The sequence below is a fragment of the Chroicocephalus ridibundus genome, chromosome 2 (genome assembly GCF_963924245.1).
Source record: "Chroicocephalus ridibundus chromosome 2, bChrRid1.1, whole genome shotgun sequence".
In the NCBI taxonomy this organism is placed as follows: domain Eukaryota; kingdom Metazoa; phylum Chordata; class Aves; order Charadriiformes; family Laridae; genus Chroicocephalus; species Chroicocephalus ridibundus.
Genome location: NC_086285.1, coordinates 135184957 through 135206414, shown reverse-complemented (window position 1 = coordinate 135206414; position 21458 = coordinate 135184957). Strand labels below are relative to the sequence as shown.

Genomic DNA, 21458 nt, shown 5'->3' with positions numbered 1-21458 from the left:
GGAACTATGGATATATGGAACTATTTTCTTAGTCTTATGTGAAGAATATATAAGTTTTAATAACATAATTGGTTCTGTTTAAGAACAAAAAGACTTTTCAAGGGACTTTGTTGTAAAATGACATTCTGTAGAAGCCATAGCAGGCGGAATGGGAAAAGTCAGTCTCCAAAGGCACAGACTTCTTTTTCACTGAGTAACCTTTATTAGAAACTTTCTTGTGGCAGAAAAAAAATTAATTCAGATTTAAAAGTGATGCATTTTGAAACTTTTGCTGCTACCTATCAGCTTGTTCCTTTTTCTTAGTCCTCCATCTTATGATAGCCTTTAGGCCACCATCGCGTAGCTGTGATGTTTTTTGTAGACAGCTTGGAGATTGTTGCACCTGTGCTCTGATCAGGTAGGATAAAAGCTGGCATGGGGCAATAAGCTTTGTAACTACACCATCGCTATGTCCAACCTGATAACGCCTCATGAGAAGTCACATAGTGGGGCCAATCTCCAGGTCCACACAGCCCTGACCTGCCTGTTCGTGAGCCCACCTACAGGACCATGTCCCAGCCTGGCGTCAGGGAAGTGTCCTGTCCTGTCCTTTCCCTGTGCCCGCCAGCTGCTCTGCTCCTGGCTGGGTTTCCAGGCCCCAACCTGCCACCCCAGGGAGCCCCCGCTGCCCCCAGTCCCCTGGCCCAAGAGTGGAACATGACCTGCAGGGTGCCCAACAGTCTGAAAGACAAGATGTTGATAAACACCAACTGAAGACCTTAAAGCAGCCTTCCAGTACTTAAAGGGGGCCTGCAGGAAAGATGGGAAGGGACTCTTTATCAGGGAGTGTAGTGATAGGATGAGAGGTAATGGTTTTAAACTGAAAAAGGATAAATTTAGATAAGAAATTAGGAAGGAATTATTTCCTGTGAGGGTGGTGAGACACTGGAACTGGCTTCCCAGAGAAGCTGTGGATGCCCCATCCCTGGAAGTGTTTAAGGCCAGGTTGGATGGGGCTTTGAGCAACCTGGTCTAGTGGAAGCTGTCCCTGGCCATGGCAGGGGGGTTGGACCTAGATGATTCTTAAGGTGCCTTCCAACCCGAACCGTTCTATGATTCTATGATTCATTCTATGATACTATAAGTGATCAAAGGGACCAGTGAATACCTGTGACAGCCTTTTTATCCACCACCAATGTAGGATGTGTTTTCTAACTGAATGCTAATACAAGAGAAGATGTGTCTTCAAATGGCACACCTGATGGGAACACTTATTCCCGTCCAAACATCTTTAAAAGTATTGCTTTTAAAATTATTGAAGGTAATTTGAATTAAGGTAAAAACATGAACCTCTCGGGTAGGAGTGGGAGAATTATATTGAGATCGTAGTCATTCAAATACATCAATATAATAATATTGTTGTAGCCCATAAAACTTTGCTCAGTCAAGTTCCAATCAAACTGCTATTTTGATTTCAATAACTTTTTTTTTTTTCAATAGCAACTGGTAGTTCATACAGCAACTGCAGATTTCTTTTCATTCTCTATAAAATTTAAGATTTTTATAGAGTTTATTATAAGGCAACCATACTTTTTTATTTCCTCAAACATTATTAGAGATTCATCTTGCTGCATTGACAAACGATTTTGCCTACATTCAAATATGCTTATTTGCTTTTACCTCTCAAATTAATAAGGCTAGTTTTGCTGTGTATACAAACTTTGTAATTTTGATTCTATTTTCACTGAGCCTGATAACAACAAAATCAAAATTAAATTGGATTGCTTATACATCCGAATAAAAAGGTAACACAGCCTACAGGGATAGAAATAATCATATGGAATTTAAACTACCCCTTCAGGAGCCTCCAAATATCAAGGGTATAAACTCTAAGATGTGGACAAAAGACTCTGTAGTGATGGTGTTTTAGAAAAAGCAAATGTTGGCATGGGAATACAGTCAGTAATGAAAGGGAAAAGAAGTAAATTCTATTTCAAAATTGATCATGAGCTCCTACTTGTTTCTGAAACAGGACAATTTTTGTCTCTAAGGGAAGAACGATTATTCAAATGTATACTTGCATAAAAATGTTACAAATGTTCACATAGCTCTACATTAAAAGCAAATTGAAAGTGATTCTTAAAAGGGACCCTAAGAGCTATTAGAAAGCTCCATACCTATTTGTTGGGGGGTTTTTTTATATGTTTACTTTATTTTTAAATCCTAGATTTTGAGCTTTCTGTGGGTTGTCCAGTTGCTCAAAATGTGTGGAGTGCACTACAGCTTTGCTCCATCTAAGGTTCCATAAGGCTTCTCTCACTAATGGGAAATGTAGGGTTTTCTCCTATACTTATTTTCATCACCAATATGAAGAAGACAAGGCAACCCAATAAACCATAATAGTCATATTCTGAGTAATGAATACAAACATTTGTGGTAAAGGAGGAATCTCTAGTTGAATTTCTAGGACCTAATTTACCCTGCTCACTCCTGTGAAAATTAGTTCTCTGTGGAAACTGTGTAAGAAAAGTGTAAGAAAAGAAAAATTAGATCCTCAGTGGGCATCTGTTAGATTTTTTTCCTTTATACATATCCAAAAGGGCAGGTCTTTATTGCAATGTCTTCTTGTCACATTTTTTTTCATTAAATGAACTCTGAATTTTTTCAAATTCACATGACTCCAGGAAGCAAAATTTTAAGGCAATTGCCAGATGTCAGAAATCAAAGGATAAAATTTGCAAGAAGCAACAAATGAAAACTACCAGTTTCAAGTATTGCTTGTAAGAATAGGATCAGCATCATGATCCAAACTAAACTTCCAATCTGAAGTAATGTTGGGCAAGAGTATGGACAACCGGCAAATTTCATCACAAGCCTTCTCTGACTCAGCCACAAGAAATTCAGTGTAAATATAGCATAAGATTTTCTGCTTTAAATTCCTAGCATGTTGGAGGAGACTTCTAACTCACTGAGTCCATCATTTGACTTAAAACACTGCAACCCTTTCAAGAAAACTGTTTCAATTAGTTCATTCCTCCAAGTTCCTCCTGCTAAAAAAAGAAAAAAAAGAAAAAAACCTAAACAAACAAACAAAGCTAAGCAAAAGAAAGGCACAAAAAGATAGACATTTTGGATATTTTGCAGTCTTTCCACTGATTTCTATTTTTCTTTTCAGTAGTCAGTAAAAAAGGTAACTATTTCACCACTTTTCACATCCAGTAAGGGAAAGGCAGTCAGAAAAAGAAAACATGATATCCTGCTCCATATGTCCACTGAGAGACTTCAGCAGCAGCAAATCAATTCATGGGAAATTGAAACTATACAGTTTACTAAATTTTGGAAGGAAGAATCCTGAGAATTATTTAAAAGGATGTGCTGGAAAGCATCTGAGGGAAAACCAAGACAAAACAAACAAAGAAAACAAAATCAAAACCAACAAAGGAAACAATAACGGAAATCCAAATCAGTTTAATTACATTTTTTTAAGGGTGTGGAGGCCATAGCTAGGGAACATGAGACAATTTCCTGGAGAATTTACCACTGGTAGAGTCAGGAAAGTTCAGTGGGTTAATGTATATGTATATTTTTGGTATTAAATAAGGTCTTTCATATCATTATGGCAGCATTGGGAAAGTTTGAAGAATAAACGAAGCAAGAAATAAAATATTAGGCAAAGTGGGGGAGGAAACAATGTTAAAAGCAAAGGACAATATGAAAAAATACAGGATTATTTTTCAAGATAAAAAATATATGAGTTAAATTTTTGGTCATACCCCAAATACAGAGAAAGTGAGTTATAAATTGGGTAACAGTAACATAAATGTCATCTTTGTTTTGCCTTCAGATTTGAAAGTTTTGTTTTCACCTTGCTTTATGTCAACTGCATGGCATCCTTGGATTGGTGCAGCCTACTTTGGTACAGTTAGGAAAAAAAGAAAGATTTTGTAACTGGGGTGGTTCAGAAGAAACCAACCAGCACCTCAGAATGTTTTGTAATGTTTTTTTCCTCTTGATAGTGGTGGTGTCCTGTGTACATTAGTTTCCATTGTTTCCCATAATATGTTTGCATTAAATGATTAAAGCACTGGCACAGGTTGCCCACCGAGGTTGTGGAGTCTCCATCCTCGGAGATATTCAAAAGTCATCTCAGCGTGGTCCTGTTTGAGCATCTAGAGGTCCATCTCTAGATGGCCCTGTTTGAGCACTGGGGGTAGACCACATTGCCTCCAGGTGGCCCTTCCCACCTTGACCATTCTGTGATTCTGTGAAATGTGATGGCTAATAGTGCTTACCTGAATTATAGTATTCCGTGTACAAAGTTATTCCTGAGATTTGAAAACCACCTCGGCAGATGACCGTATTTTTTTTTACAGTGGTCAAATGCTTTGATTCCAAAGAAGTAAATGCCAGGCCAATTCTTAGCATATTTTATTTATTGTCCAATTAGAAAATGGTTCTGCTCATCCGTTCCCAAGCATCAGCAGTATTTCTGAAGTTACATGAGGAAAATCAATAATCCTTAAGAAAAGTGTTAAGCTGCTTCAAGTATTAGGCTCCATGAATCTCTGTGAGAGAAGGAAAGGAATAAGAAAAAATCAAAAGACAATGAGAAAGGGGAGGCAGGTTCCCAGCTGCAGGCTGCACTCAGGAAAAGCAATGCTCAGAGGTAAAATTTTGCATAAAAACCATCTGTGAGAGCCACAGGAAAAGGATGAGAGTCTTTTAGCTTCATGAAATTAACAGACAGCCTCCTGGAACTGATCAAAAGTATAGAGAACTATATATTTTTTTTTCTATTTTTGCATATTTTTTTCTCAATACGTCAACTACTTTGTTCATCTTTGGATTGTAGCATTCATATTTCCTTGTACCATCGTTTCTGCCTGGGGTTAAGGGTGACTGGCATAACCATAGACATTCCTGGCTGAGAAGGGTCCTATGAAGTTGGCCTACTGGCTACGTGGCCCTGTCCCACATACGAGTTCTTGGGGAGATGTGAAATGCTCTTTTTTCCTAAGCCACACATGTAAGGTGTTACAATGCAGTGTGAGATAACTCCTGATGACAAGTGTTAGCCTAAGTTTCGCTGGCATGCTGCATTTTCCTGACTTTTGTAATCTTAATAAATAAAAATTCACCAAAAGTATCAATCAGATCAATCTTCTGTGAAGTTTATTCACGTATGTACAGCGATATTCAGGACTGCTCACTATTCTCCTTTGTCATCTCTTTGAAAGGTAGTTGCAGAGTAAAAGTACAGTAAAGGGTTGGAAAAACCAAAGTTTGTTCACAAACTATTGGGAGAATTCTTGAGAGTAACTTGAGAGTAACAGTTACAGAAAACAATCAACAGTTTTGGGGCAATTCCCAAGCATATAAAGTGCAACAATTGTGACACATCTTTTAATATACAAATAATGCTGCCAGTATATCAAAGATATATTCCCTTTTTTTCCCCCTTTTTCTCTTATCCTCCCCATTTTCCCCTCCCCTAAATATTTTCTGCCTATATGTATTTATATACACACACTCTGGTTGACTCTTACCAATAAAAATTGTACAATCAAGAAAGACTGATGGACATGAATGGGAAAACATGAGACTAACACATTATTTTCATTACTGCTGTTTAAATGTGTTCACAATTTGGTGTGGCTATTTTTTCCCAGAAGGATGTGTTATAATGACTAGGTTTTCAAAAGACCTCTGATCTCGTTTAGTGCCTGCTACAAGAGAGAGATTTTCCGAAGGACTAAGTGCATTAGGCATTGTTTTTTTCTGATATTATGTCCTCACCTATAGTTTCTAAACCTGTAGTCCAGAAATCATACTTTTTAGAAAATTTGTCCCTAAATGTGCAGGTTGCGATAGACAAACAAACACACCTATTTAATAAAAAAACACTATTAATGTTCCATTAACTTTGGAACCTTTGCATCATTGGGCTTTTGTCCCGATTAAGAGAAAACAAGAGGTGTATATTTTGCCCTCGAAGTGCTTCTGAAGCAGTGCTAAAGGTGAGGGGTTTAGATTTTGCACTTCCATGCATAATCATAAAATGTAATCTATATTCCACATAATAATAGCAGAAAGTAAATCCACACAACTAATTTAAAGAAGGCCTTGTTCAGTGCCCATAAATATTCACTAGATGCAGAGGAAAAATCAGAGCCTTCCCATTGGATTAGGGATGCTTTTGGGGCCAGGCAAAATATTATCTAGAACTGACTCAACATGAGTCCCCTATGTCCATAAAAACAAGTACCTATTAGTTTGTAGGAGACTGCTCTAAACAGCTGGCTTTTTACATTATCCATTGTTTTTACCGTGCTTAGGTTAAATTCTGTTTCTGCGTTCAGCCTGCATAAATAGGCTGTGTCCTGGGGGCTCTGCAGGGGTTGCCAAAAGAGCTCCTCTCTCACAGTTAAAGAAAATTAATGACAGTTAAATTGCTTTGTGGTGCAGTTTCTGTCCCATCCATGCAGCAAATCCAATTCTCTCCTGCTTTGTTTCCTGAAATCTTCATGCTGGAAGAGATATGCTCCATTGTATAACCAGGTATTTATGAAATGTTTATTTCAACAGTAATAAATTTTTAAAAATATCATCAATTTAAAGAGACTCTAGTTTGCTTCCTGCATTACCATTTTGTGTTGTTGACCAGGAAATGAGCCTGGGAACGGGAAATCACGCATACTCTGTTTTGTAAGTTTATGGAGGTGACAGACTAAGAATCCAAATTAGATGTCCTTTTAAGAAGTTTTGCCAATGTTTATTTTCTGGGGCTTTTTTTGAAGAACGTATAGACCATAACATCAGCTTGTGTAAATTAGCAAATTTCCCTTGAAGTCAGGAAAGCTGGCCTGATCAACACCAGCTGAAGGTCTGGCTTGAGCTTTTAAGAATTACTGTGATTAAATGTTGGTGTTATTTTTCTTGAGTAATACTGTTTGCCAAAGTGGAAAATGAAGCAAAAAGCTTCAGGGATAGAAAAGTTTCAGCTATGCATCTCAAAGGCAGCTGGGACAATGGACCATTACAGGGAGTTGCTTCTTCCGCATGACAGTAAATTTAACAGATTTTGTTTTACTAAAGCTGTGTCCCTTAAACCAAGAAAGCCTGTTAATTATGCCAGGGCATAAATGCCCTGGCAGAAAGAGGTCAAGGAAGCTGTCAGCTGTGACAAACAGAGAGATCATCTGAAATCCAAAGAAACTGTAACTTCATCCCCAAAAGATTCAGGCATGCCAAGTTTGAGAGCAGCCCGCATAAGAAAAGGCAGGGAATGCCAAGCTCAAGGCACATCTTGGGCAGAGAGATCTCTTTCAATGACACCATTCCCATGTCTGCTCCATTCCTTTGGGTAAAGTCTACCTTGCTTGGAAGAAGACATTCCAGTGTCTTGGTGTACTAATGTTATTCACAGAAGTAGAAGGTACTAAGATTAGTTGGCTTGCTGCGTAAAAAAACACTGGCATCCAGAGGGATACACAGAACTGGATAATAGCATAGCAACCCAAAAAGATAAAAAGATGTATGGAGATAAGACTGTTAAAAAAAAGTGTGTAGTGGAGGCAATGGAGAAAGATCTAAGACTGAGCCTACTCATGGAATTATAAACAGTCCTGCTCAGGCTGTTTGAAGTAAAATGAGAGCCAGTCATTCTTATGTGATGGAGAGCAAATGATCTGCCTCCAAGAGAAGTATTTTGAATAATCTGTATACCTCTTTGTTATTTTTTTTCCCTCAGAAATAATCTCCCATTGTTTTGAATGGTCTATAATTCATGCCACTTCCTCAAACATTTCTAACCCTGAATGCCTCACTTCCTCTCTTCCACACAGAGCTGTTCCAGTGAAATCAAACAAAGACCATTTTCTTACATCAGTTCATTCATCATGCTCAAATTTCTCTGTCTTGTTTATGGAGCTAATGTAGAAAAGATTTGCTTTTTGCAGAGTATTATCTCATCTCATGGTATTGCAAGGTTTCCCACTTTTACATTAAATCTTCTGAGTTGAGCCATCAGCAGACGCAAAGAGGCATGAGTAGACTGGCACAATACTTCAGGTCTGAAGAGGTCTGCCAGTAATTGCAAGACTGAATAACACCCATCTGAAATAGCAAAACTGGTCCCCACTTTCAGCGGACATGTAAAGGACATGATCTCATGTAGGCTTCTTGGGCTCCTGGCAGTGGAAATTCGGGACATTGTCAAGAATATGATGAGACTGAAAGTTTTCAATAATATGAAAATATGACTGTAGTATAACATCAAGAATAGTATTTGTCAGTGTCTATAGACTGCCCCCACCTAAAGAATGAGAAACATCAAGTAATCCCTACTAATCCCCGCATTAAACTTCCTGATCCTGCAGCCACCATTTGAGCAGATTATTTGCATACTAGTAGGAAGCACTAAAGGCAGGGCACAAAGAGGATATGTTCTCTCAATAGATCAACACTGTCTCCCTTAAGACCATCACAGAGAAGGTAATGAAGTATGGCCTTGATGACCAGACAATGAGGTAGATTAAAAACTGGCTGAATGTCCGCATCCAGAGAGTAACAATCAGTGGCACAGTCTAGTTGGATACTAGTAACCAGCAGTGTACCCCAGGGGTCTATACTGGGTGCAAGCTTGTTTAACTTCTTCATTAATGATCTGGGTGAAGGGGAAGAGCGTACCCTCAGCAAGTTTGCTAATGACGCAAAACTCGGACGACTGGCTGATACACCCGAGGGTTGTGCTGCCATCCAGAGGGACCTCGACAGGCTGGAGAAATGGGCTGACAGGAATCCCATGAAGTTCAACAAGGAGAAGTGCAAGGTCCTGCAACTGAAGAGGAATGACTCCATGCACCAACATATACTGAGAACCGCCCAGCTGGAAAGCAGCTTTGAAGAAAGTAGCCGGTGGAAACAAAGTTGAACATGATCCATCAATGTGCCCTTGCGGCAAAGATTTGTAACAGTATCCTGGGCTGCATTAGGAAAAATATTGCCAGCAGGTCAAGAGAGATGATCCTGCCCCTCTAGTCAGCACTGGTGCGGCCACATCTCGAGTGCTGGGTCCAGTTCTGGGCTCCCCAATATAAGAGAGACATGGACGTACTGGAGACAGTCCAATGAAGGGCCACAAAGATAATTAACACACGGAGAATGTCTCCTATGAGGAAAGGCTGAGAGAGCTGTGACTGCTCAGAAGAGAAAGTGCAGGGGGTTCTTCTCAATGTCTAAAAATACCTGAAGGGAGGGTGCAAGAGGAGGGGCCAGGCTCTTTTCAGTGGTGCACAGTGATAGGAGCAGAGGCAATGGGCACAGACCGAAACACAAGAGGATCTGCCTGAACACCAGGAAACACATTTTTACTGTGGGGGTGACTGTGCACCAGCACGGGTTGCTGAGAGATGTGTATTCTCCATCCTTGGAGATACTAAAAAACTGTCTGGACATGGTCCTGTAGGTGGCCCTGTTGGAGCAGGGGGGTTGGACCAGGGGACCTTCAGAGGTCCCTTCCAACCTCAGCCGTTCTGTGATTCTGTGATCACCCTCGATTTGAATGTCCCATTGAAATGGATTAGCTACCTTTTTATAAAGGTCTCTTTTTATTAAAGCACATAGCACCAGGGTAACACATTATTCGGAGAAGCAATGCTGATCCTTCTTCCACTAAAAACTTTCAAAACACTGGTATAGCTAAAGTTTTATGGTGATGTCATAATTTGGTGAACAACTTGCTTCTTTCAGAAGTATTCTTAGAATTAGGGAAAGCAAAGCTATCCTTACCCCAGGTTTTGAGGAGTGCCACATATATTAGTGGGATTATTCTGTTAAATGATTTACATCAGTTTAACCGAAAGATAACCCAAACTTTCATTTTTCAAATTTGCAGCATTATAACTGACAATAAACAGCTTGACTGCTTCAATTGCTAAATTTCCTAGTGCACAAAACCTGCCTGTTGTCAGTGTTGTTACTATGCTGAAGATGCCTTTGTTACCAGGCTTCCTTGTACATGCTCATGGTACGGCAGGACTCCCTCCCTCCCTCTCTCCCTCCTTCTCCTTTCTGTGATTTCACAGGAACATTGCCAGTGACAGAGCCCTGCGAGGAGCCTGCCATCCCTCCAGCCCCGCTGTGCAGTGCAGTATCGCCACAGACATCCTCTCAAGATTTTCTCTTTCTTTGTAACTCCCACCTTTGACTAGGAAGGAAAAGAGGCGTTTATGCTCTTGCTGAGACTCAAAGCAGCTGGGTTAGGTGGGAGGAGAGACACTACCTCTATTTCACAGTCACTTCTGTCACCAGGCAAGAGTTAGGATAGTGGGAGTTGGGTAGTAACTTCAACTGTGCAGATACTTTTAGTAACTCCAGGGTCAAACCCAGAAGTTGTACTAAATAACAAGTCTTTCAGCTAACACAGACCATTTAGTCAGTAGGTTGAAAGAAGTGATTTCCTTTACATTGGCTTTCTGGGGACATGAACTGCATTCCTCATGAGCAGCTTATCTTCCTTGCACTGTGAGGATAACCCACATATTATCACATCTTTTATACCTTTTAACCAATGAATATTCTCTGGAATTTCACTCCTAACATTGTTGTCTAGGAATCTGTATGTCTGGAGAGTATTGCTGGCCCATCAACTGGTAGAGATACACAGTGAACTACAGATTGGAAGGAACAAGCAAAGAGAAGAGTTTTGAGTTGAAGACTACATGAATTTAAGTTAATTTTTAAGTTCTTGATAATTCATTCAAAATAAAATTATGGGTTGTCACCTTTATATCTATAAACTTAAATATTGCAACATTTAGCTCAAGAAATTAAAAGAAACTTGATGATTGTTCAGTTTAGAAGACCTCATAAGATGTATTTCCTAACTAATCTAAGCAATTTGGGAAACTATTTATGGCCATATTACAAAACCACCTACCCTCCATCCTGTCTTCTGCTTACTGGATACTTTGTCCTGTTTTCTAAAGAATTTGACTTTTGTGAGTCATCACCTCCAGACTTTTAAGGCAGTTCTAAAAGGTACCAGTTCCCCAACAGTTTTGATTTCATTACAGGTGTCGCTCTATCATAAGCAGTTTCCAGCCATAAAGATGAATTTCTTAAGTACTATGAGGAATATTTCTTATTTCACCTTACAGTAATCACTAAATAACTTTGGAGCCATATTTACGAAAACTCCTTGCAGGTAAGTTTCCTCTGCCAGTCCCACAAAACAGGTATACGTAACTCATTTAAAGTGATTTGTTTGCACAAAGACCAAAGCTTACTGGAAAAGTGTTTACAGAGAGTTTGAGTGCTTGTGAATGAGCCTTACAATTTGCATCAGATTTAGCATTCATGCATCAGTATACCTCAGCAAGCTCTTATCCACCTACCCGTCAAACTACAGACGAATTCTCCTTCTCAGCCCCGCTGACCTTGGTATTTGCCTATTTTTACACACCAATGAAAAACAATGAGCTTGAAAATGTTATTTGAAGGTTATTTAGTTTGGGATAGTAACCAGACAGCTTTAAAGTACTGAGATCAGTCTTTATTAAGGTTGATTCTTGTTCCTGTAGCAGCATCCACCAGTTCCATTCATGGCTCATGTGACACAGGCACGTAAGTTTGTCTCCTAATACATCAAAGTGCCCTGCTTTCCTGAAAGAGGCATTTCTCATATTGTCTGAGACCGCAGCTGCCAATTAGTCTCACCTTTCTCGTTAACGTCTGGTTCTTTGACAGAATATGGATGTTAAGTTACTCAGTATATTAAAAGAGACATTAAGTCCTTTGCCTATGCTTTTGGCTAGTGCTAAATAAGAAGTTGGGTTGGAAACTCAGCCTTCTGGGGAGTCATAGACTGCAATTTTTATAGGAGTGGTTCTGAGTTGTTTTTTACGTGCCGTGCTGATATGAGATAAATAAGAGCTGAATGTCTTCTGGGAGACCACACTAGAGATGGTGGTTTTCCTTAAGTAAGTTTTATCTGTTTTGTTTGGATTGTGCTTCTCCAGGGATTTTAATGAAAACTACAAATTGAAATGAAGTATTAGCAGAAAATAAGTCCTAAATCAAAGAATGGTATTCTTATTGCGTAGTAGATGCAACAACACATCTTATTCAAGGTGTGACTTCCTAATTCCTAGGACAAATCTTTAAATATTACAAAATAATAAAAAATTGCCTTGTAACTTCTAGAAAGCTGCTTTAAAATTATGTGGGTTTTGAAGCTGCTGGAGCAGAAGCTTCACAATATAAATGGTTTTAACATTAGTGCCAAGCAAAAAATCACTGCATCTGCATGATTTGCATATCACTGAACATGTTTGATATAATATGCTTAAATCCTCAATCAGTGGCAGAAGGGCAAGTCTTTATCAGCAATCCACCAAACCCTAGTTATTCCTTCTATTTAAAAATGCACACTGATCTAATTTACCCCGTAATTCTGCCTGGTTAAGAGAGAGGGGCTCAGAGCATTTCACAAAACTATTCCTTGGCTCAGTTATAGCTGTGCTGGAGTAGGACTATCACCTCCAGTACAGCAAGCACTAAATCAATTCATACAATGTACTTCTTTGTGTACCGAACTGGGCTAAATCCAAAATCTGAGACTAAGTCCTTTTGCATAAAACGATTGCTCTGTTTCTGTGCTTAGTGCAGCCTGCAGCCCCAAAGGTCTTGGAGTCGTTCTGACACAATAAAAGAAACGCTTATTCAGAAGACATGATCTTTCAGTAGGAAAAAAAATGACCCACCCCCAACAAGAAACAGATGGTTTTCAACAGATAAATAAGGAATGAAGATTGAACTGACTACAGGGAGATTTATTTAGCAACTGTTTCCAATTTATCTTTGGGATGTACAGTAGCAGCAATTTATGAGAAGTCAAAGCCAGCTTGCTATTTACGTTGCATATAAATAAGCCTAAGTGAATAACTGAGCAACTGAAGTACTTGTTTTTCAAACTGTAGGTTAAGTTTGGAAGTCTTACTACCTCCTAGCATTTTTTGTTTTCCTGAGCATCCTAGAAATAGTGAGTACTACTACAAATTCTTAGGAGTTTCTCAGACTTTGGAATTAACTCCAAAAAGATATGGAAGCAAATTTAATGCAAGTTCTTTTGTTTATTCTAAGATGATACTCCTAATAAGGATACTGTCTTCATAAACAACATTCATTCAGAAATAACTGCAAACACACCAAATAAAGCCTGTTAAACTGCATAAGCAGTCTTTATATTAAATAAAATTTCAAGGAGATTATTGCTAATATTGCTGGTGTTAGCTGCGTCAATTTCTGCTCAGATGAAATAAATGGCAATTCTTTGAGCAACTGAATTTCTTACTAAACAGTTAGCATGTGCTGACATTTTTATTATAACACTTATGCTTTAAATGAAATTAGTGAATTTAAAAGCCCAAGAGTTATTGCCACTGGCAACTGAAGTCTTTTGTGTGCCTATTAAAAGATACAGCATTGCAAACTTATTCATGTTGTTTGGCCAGTGTATCTCAGTTCTTAACCAACAGCTTTGCTGCTAGCCTTCAGACACTCACCCCATTGTTAGAAAAGACAAAAACAATATTGGGTACAGCACTGGGGGCAGATAGTGAATTGAATAACTTGTGTAATTATTCCAGAAATCGCTATGAATAGTAAGACATGGAGCATCATGACTGGCTGTTTTGGTTGCATGTTCTTTACTTTCCTCCTTCGATCTCTCATATTCTCCTGTGCCTTATCATATTGAGCTGGTCTGACTGGGGGGCTTTTGCTAGCTTCTGAAAATTTAAGACTTGTTATTAGTACTTTTTGCAAAGTGCTATGATGATTTAATGGTGTAGGCCTCTGTCTCCTAGCAAACAGGCTAAGATGAACAAGACATTTGGCACAGACCATTGACCAGCTGATGGCAAATTTTAGGTATCGCAGTATCATCCTATGCTAACATGGAGCAGGAATCACGTTTTATTGTATTTTCACAGCCCCCTAGTACATGACAAAGACTTCTCATTTAATAACAATAATATCAATAATATCAATAGTAGCCATATATAAAATACTGCTTCCATCATTTATTCCTGACAGCAAAGACAGGCTAAAGCTAAGGCTGACAGCAGGGCTGCTTTTCCCATATGCACAATGTATGTCTTAATAAAATCATATGCAATTTTCTGAATACTAAAGTATGCTATCATTTGTATATCTAAAGCTCTGTAATATGCATATGATACACTGAATGAGACAAAAATCTTCAGGCTTTTCATTCCTTGTATAATTCCCTGGAGTTCCACAGATGCTATAAAAAGCCTCAAGACATAGAAGTGTGACAGTACAGTATTTCATAGAGTATTTATATAAATTTCCGAACAGAATATTGCACTGTATGAATAATCTTTGTAACTTCCAAATATTTACATTTCTAAACCTGACCCTTTGTATGACTACAGAAATTGCAGGAAATAAACCTTCCCTTGTGTATTCACAGGAAGCTGGGTTATCTGAGTTTTAAGCCAAATTCAAAACACACTTCAAAAGCAATTGCCACACAGAAGACACTGTTTATGTGAGTAACATGGTTACATCTCTGCCATATGAAGTAAAGTGCCGTGCATTTTCCTCAGCGTATGTATCAACGCACATCAAAAAGCGGATGTTACTTTTCTTCTTTTAAATCCACTAAGAATCCATAGACAGCTGACAGTCTGACATTTACATAAAACTTGAAACTGAGCACTTCATTCATTAAAAACCTGCAAACTTACACACACGTTATCCCAACCTGTGTTTCAGGCTTGGTTCCAAAAATACTTTATGTATAATTTCTAGATCAGACTGTCCCCTATGCAGAAATCAGACACAAGGAAGTCTGCAAACTCTCTAAAATTCCTCAGTATCCACAAAGTTTAGGGAATGTTTCTTAGTTTCCTTAGTTTATGTCCAGCTAGTACTATGGGCTGCCTGCTGACATTAGTATGGGTCCAAGTTCCCTAAAAAAAGGTATCCTCATAGAATCATAGAATGTGTTGGGTTGGAAGGGACCTCTAAAGGTCATCTAGTCCAACCCCCCTGCAGAAAGCAGGGTCATCTTTAACTGGATCAGGTTGCTCAGAGTCCCATCCAGCCTGGCCTTGAATGTCTCCAGGGATGGGGCCTCCACCACCTCTCTGGGCAACCTGTGCCAGTGTTTCACCACCCTCATTGTAAAGAACTTCCTCCTAACATCGAATCTAAACCTACCCTGCTCTAGTTTAAAACCATTGTCACTCGTCCTATCGCTACATGCCCGTACATCCTCAGGTAGCTATCAAAACAGTGAGAGACTGTTAAAGAATTATCTGTTTGGGTCTGACCACTTTCTTTCATACTAACTCTTGTTTAGTTATGAAATAAACTATTCCAGCTGGATGGGATGCAGCACAGCAGAGAAATGCCTCCATTGATCCTAACTGAAAAGCTCAGCAGGCAAGTGAATTATGCTTGACAAAAACGATGTCGACTGCTTGGCCCTACACTTGCAATGTTTAGGTCAGAAAAAAAAAAAAATAGTAAATTTTGGGTGGCTGTTATTTTTTTCTTCATGAAGCAGGACAAACAATTCAAAAATAAAGGCCACCAAAAGTACTCTTACTATGTAAATTAATTTTATTCAAAACAGATTAAAAAACTAACAAAGCTTGCCTAACTACATGAGGTAGTACATGTAGCAAAACAGAAGGCAGAATATAGTATTCTGAAATATGAAGAATACAAATAAGTTTACAAGTTGGAAGGAAATAAATTCAACAACAGAAACAAAAAATACCAAAAATAAAGTTTAACAGCTTTTCAGTCTTAAAGCACCAATACACTTTTCATAGAAAGAAACATAGTATCACCACTACATGTTCTTCATATACCATCGTATGGTAAAATTAATGCACAAGGCTGTTCACCATAAATGCATTTTTGAAAATAGTGAAGCAACAAATGACGTAATTGTCACTGGGCTCCGTACCACTATACTTCCTGGCCTGCAGGAGTATTTGCCAGGTCATGAGGAGCAAGGCTAGCCTTTGTTACCATTTTCTTTAAGGTTTTTTTGAACATTTACCCTCATATTAATGTATAGTATACGGATACCATGTACAGCTTAAGGCCTCAAGCTTGCAAATTTTTATGTATGTGTACAATTCCATATTTTTGCTGAAACCAAATTTAGGTAAATTGAAGGAGTCACATGGCAAAAATGAAGCATGTATGTTTGCAGAAATGCATTGCAGAACCGATGGCTTAATCCTTAATTTCGGGTTACTCCATCTCTCAATACGAAAATTCTCTCAGGTCCTTCAAGGTTATATATGTCTGTCTTTCATTCACCCATCCCAAGACAGCTGAATATCTGTGAAGGACTGGGCCATCATGAATTGGTTATTCGAACTAAAGAGCTTAGCAGCATTCAATAAACATTTAATTAACATATGTAGGAAATAATAAACATGAATGACCCAGTCTCTTAAAAATACTTCTTTAAAGGAAAACATGCTAATGTGACCCAGGACTTCCCTATATTTTATATTTTCCATTTTATTTCAAAATAGGTATTTGTATTTATTATAATTAGTGTGAAAACAGTCTAGCTCTTCATTTATGCTTGCACAGCTAATGCTACTGTAAATCATCAAAAAGTTATATATATATTTATTTTACTTTAAGGCATGATTTATTATATTGAATTATTGGGATGGCTTCTTTTATGTACATTGGAAATAAAAACTCAGGCCTCCCTATGGTATAGTTTTAAGGTTACTGTTAGTGGCATATATAAAGCACCATACAATAATATATTCAGATGAAGAAAACAAAGAACATTTATGAGCTTTGAATTAACTGTATAGGAGTAACTGCTAAGAAAATATAGCAATATTTAACACAGGATTCAAAATACTGTTATATATCATTATAGATTTTCAAATGAATTTTTCTCCCATGTTTACTTTTACAGATATTTTCATTAAGACATATATGTAATTTAAACTTTTTGGTGGAAAGCAGTATACATCTTCTGTACAATAATGTTACAGCTTTATACAAATTTTAGGAATTATAAGAAATGGCCTTTATTATTCTCTTCCAAGTGCTCTGGTTTCACTTGCCTGTTTTACGTTTTACTTGCTAGACTCAAACAACAGCAAATACTCTGAACGCCTTGCTTCCTGGAGGATTCTGTAAACTGAAACATAAAAACATTCCTGATGTTATTTTTAAGACTGCAACACTCCAATGACAACTTTGAATCGTTACATACAATTCTAGCATTTTGCGACTTTTCTTGTGACTGCTCATAATTTTAGCTAAGATTTTTTTTTTTAAACCATTACAAATAAAAATTACATAAATCTCAGATTAATTTCTCTTCCAGGCAGATTCTTAGGAAAAAATCATAACATAAAAAGAATTAAGTAATCCTTTGTGATGAGGGATTCTGGTTTAAAGAATAAAGTTCTATTGAAGCAAAACACTAAAAAAAGGTTTTTAGGCAAAAGAGAAAGTATGCATCTTATGCTCACAACTGCATTAACTATATTTGGAGAGAACTAGGAGACCTGGGAGACCACTTGCTTGTTAGTTGCTTATATGCTGAAGGATAGGTTTCTAAAGAGAATATTTGACAAAAGCAAAGGAAATGCCTTCTGAATGGATAAATATCTGCCTTCAAAGTAAGTGAAACAAAAGTCACCAACTGCAATGAAATTTTGTTAGAATAAGTATTTTTTGTCTTATAAAGTGAACTAGCATGTCATACTTAATGGTCTTATTGTTTTCTCTTCTGCAAACCCTGTCTGGGGTGTATCTGGGAAAGAAAGGGAAATGGAGGTGAAAGTAAGGAAGGGCATGATGAAACAGGTTGCCTGCGAAGGGATTACAATCCATCGTCTTCTGCTTCACAGAAAACTTGCACGGGACTGTTTTCCAAACCGCTGACCTTCCAAACTTTACCAAGACAGTAAAAATAATGATTAAATTTGCGACACTTTTCCTGGCTACATCTCTACTCAATGAGGAGAATTATATGGAGAACAAAAGTATCAGTAAGGAAGCATTCTTTCTGAGGGAACTGGATGGTCATGGGGAAAGGCCAAAGACTATGTAAATTAAGTCATCCACTAAGCAAAGGAAATCTGTATGTTTCCAGGTTTGTTGAAAGATTTGAGGGAAAGAGGCAAGACATCCCCACACCTCCAATTAAAAATAACAAAAAAATACTCTATCTTTTCCAACTTCCAAGTTATCTACAGAAACTTTTGGAGTTTTTTTCCCACAAAAATTTCTTGGAATGCCTATAGTTTTAGAGGTAACAGTCATTCTTAGCTTTACGGGACTAAAAGACTGGTACAAGATTCTTTTTTAATGTAATTTCTCTTTCTTCCTTTAGAACCTGGAGACCTCTTTCAGGGATTAAATTTAAACTGCAACACACAGCCATGCGTTATCATCACAGAATGCAGGAATACACTGAATATAACCAAAAGAACTTTCGCAGCATCTCCAAGTCTTTCATAAAAATGCTGTTAAAAACAGTCAAACCATTAAAAAAAAAGAAATTAAGAAATGGGTTTTAATGATTGTGAATTTTAATGTTTTTGAATATTACTTATGATACAGGCTCACTGATTCAATACCATGAAAAGCAGTAATGAACATTTCATCATGAACCAATGAGCCTGCATGAGCTACTGGTACACATCTATGCAGATCCTCTAACTTGGACAGAATAAATCACTCGTTAATTTTTAAAAAAATCCCAAAGAAAGCAAAGGCAATTTTCTTATCAAATATTGTGTTAGTTGCAAACAGAACCAGCAAAGTAAACAAGAGGGTTATTTTATTTCATAAGCAGCTTTTTAGAGTAATGATTTATGAGCTTAGAGGAGGCAGGCAGCTCTGGTACCACAGCTTCTCCAAAGTCACCACAGCTGTTACACAAGCTCTGTAAATCACCCATGTTGGCTTATTTGTTTGGTTTCTAGCACTGCCCCAGGTACAAACAGACACAATGCAAGACTTTGTAAATCATATCGAGGTGAAGGGTAAAGTGTAATCTTTGAAACTGGGCTCTGTACCTTTCTGAATATATCCCATTTTGAAAGGAAGCAACGTACACCTTCCTTTTGTCTACTGGCATAACATCAACATAACCGCCCTGGTTGCGGACTACACCAGCATGTACTGCTGCCCGGCAGATACTGGATATCTAAGAAGGAATGAGGAGAAGATTAGTTTTCATTCATCCTTTTATTTATAAAGACATTTAAACCAAGTTCTAGGAAACATAAAATAATTTATTGCATGACTCATTTTACTAATCTTACAGTATTTAAATCAGTTTCATAGGAATTAGTTCAGTTTATAGGAATACAGACACTCCTTCTTCAAAGATCTCCTGCAGCATGGCCCCAAAATAATTTATTTCAGGCTATTTCAGTTCAAAGATCAGGAACACATTTGAATTCTTGAGCCTTTCAGAAGGCCCTATCAGCCTTCACTTCAACAGCAGAGAGGTAGTAAAACCCAAACCTTAGTCAATTATTATAGATCAGGAGATTTAGTTTAATCTCCAGCTAGAGACAAACAGAGAAAATGTAGAACAGCAAAGGCACGCTGCAGTCATATGTTTCTAGGAGAATGTCCCACCCTAAAGGAGAGGGAGAGACTGCAATAATTACACCTCTAAGGGCTAAACCTCAAACAGCAGTGAAGTGATCCATATTCAAAGGGAACATCACAATTTCCTATCCAGGCATGGATAAATACTAAAAGCTAATTAGATTAAAGGTAGAATGTGAACATCAAACAGAAGGATAAAGTGTACCCTGATGAAGCTTGCCGATGATAACAGAGTGGGGAAGTCGACACTTTGTAAGGGAGAGCCATCCTACAGGAAGACCTGGATAGGTTGGAAGAGTGGGCTAACAAGAACCTGATGAAGTTCAACAAGCACCAGTGTAAGGTCTTGTACCTGGGAAAACGTAATCCAGGAGTGCAGCACAGGCTGGGATCTACCTGGCTGGAGAGCAGCTCGTTGGAAGGAGACCTGGGGTCCTGGTGGACATCAAGCTCAATATGAGCGAACAGTGAGCTGCTGTGGCAAAGAAAGCCAACAGGATGCTGGGTTGCATCAACAAGGGCATCACCAGCAGGGATGAAGAAGACATTATCCCACTCTACTCAGCACTTGTCAGGCCAGACCTGGAACACTGTGTTCAGTTTTGGTCCCCACTATACAGAAAAGCTGCAGACACACTACAGAGGGTCCAGAGAACAGCCACCAAGATGATCGAAGGACTGGGAAGCCTGCCGTATGGGGAAAGGCTGAGAGAACTGGGTTTGTTCAGCCTTGAGAAAAGAAGTTTTAGGAGAGATCTTATCACCATGTTCCAGTATTTAAAGGGTGGCTACAAAGAAGATGGAGACTCCCTTTTTACAAGGAGTCACATGGAAAACACAAGGGGTAATGGGTACAAGTTACTGCTGGGGACATTCCCATTGGACACAGGAGGAAAATTTTCCATAATGAGAACAATCATCCATTGGAATAATCTCCCCAGGGAGGAGGCAGATTCCACAACATTGGGCACTTCTAAGATTCGGCTGGACAGGGTGCTGGGCCATCTTGTTTAGACCGTGCTTTTACCAAGAAAGGTTGGACCAGATGATCCTTGAGGTCCCTTCCAACCTGGTATTCTGTGATTCTATGAAAATTTTCTGTGAAGGTAATAGCAGTTTTATCTGAGTGCAATCTACTTTCTCTGGCCATTAATTCCTCTCATGAACCTACGTAGCATAAATAATATCTACGGAAGGATTGCTCAGTGAAAATCTTGAAAATGTTCATTTAAATAACTGATTTAAACTTGCAGTCCTCTGCTACTCTTTCAGCATTTTAAAAATTAATTGTCATAAGAATAAAACTTCTTATATCGTCCAGAATGTAGGTTCCAATCTTCAACACACAGCACAGCAAAGTGTAGTTCCAGCTACAGTGAATCTCCACTTAAAGCCAAGTAGTTTTTTCAGAAAAAGTCTTCACTGCAATAGGTCTCTCCACAACCTTAAAAACTTAGCCAATATAAATATCAATAGCTGGTCACACAGACCACTATTTAAACAAGAATTGCATTTCTTCCAGTTATTATTGGAATAACTCGTGTCTGTTACCGTAGCTATTTTGTAATCGCAATGCTATATAAAATCAGGAATTTTAAATAGAAATTTAAATGATTTTCCTACTCTCATTCTAAGCACAGAACTTGCCGGTTTCACTGTTAAATAGTTTGTATTTTAATGTTACAATATTTCTAGGAGTAAAGATTTGAAATTGTTTACGCAAAGAATCTTTTGCAAAGATGCTTTAGAGTTTTTCTCTTCACGCAGCTGGCTGCAGTTTCTGAACATGCCAGAAGGGAGGCCACTGATGCTCCTCTGTACTT

The 21458-nt window shown here is 38.3% G+C and overlaps 1 protein-coding gene across 3 annotated transcripts in view; it reads right to left on the bottom strand.

Moving 5' to 3' along the window:
* Positions 1-15666: 15666 nt before the first annotated feature.
* CRISPLD1 (cysteine rich secretory protein LCCL domain containing 1) overlaps positions 15667-21458 on the bottom strand; it is a 42923-nt gene continuing 37131 nt past the window's right edge. For 2 of the 3 annotated variants that reach the window (XM_063327072.1, XM_063327073.1), the window contains 2 exons: positions 19092-19222; positions 15667-17200 (listed from right to left, as the gene is read on the bottom strand). In XM_063327072.1, coding sequence (XP_063183142.1) covers positions 17149-17200; positions 19092-19222 — 183 coding nt within the window. In that variant the 3' untranslated portion in view covers positions 15667-17148. Of the gene's footprint in view, positions 17201-18208; positions 19223-21458 lie in introns of those variants that run through there. The other variant, XM_063327071.1, reaches the window with a different exon arrangement.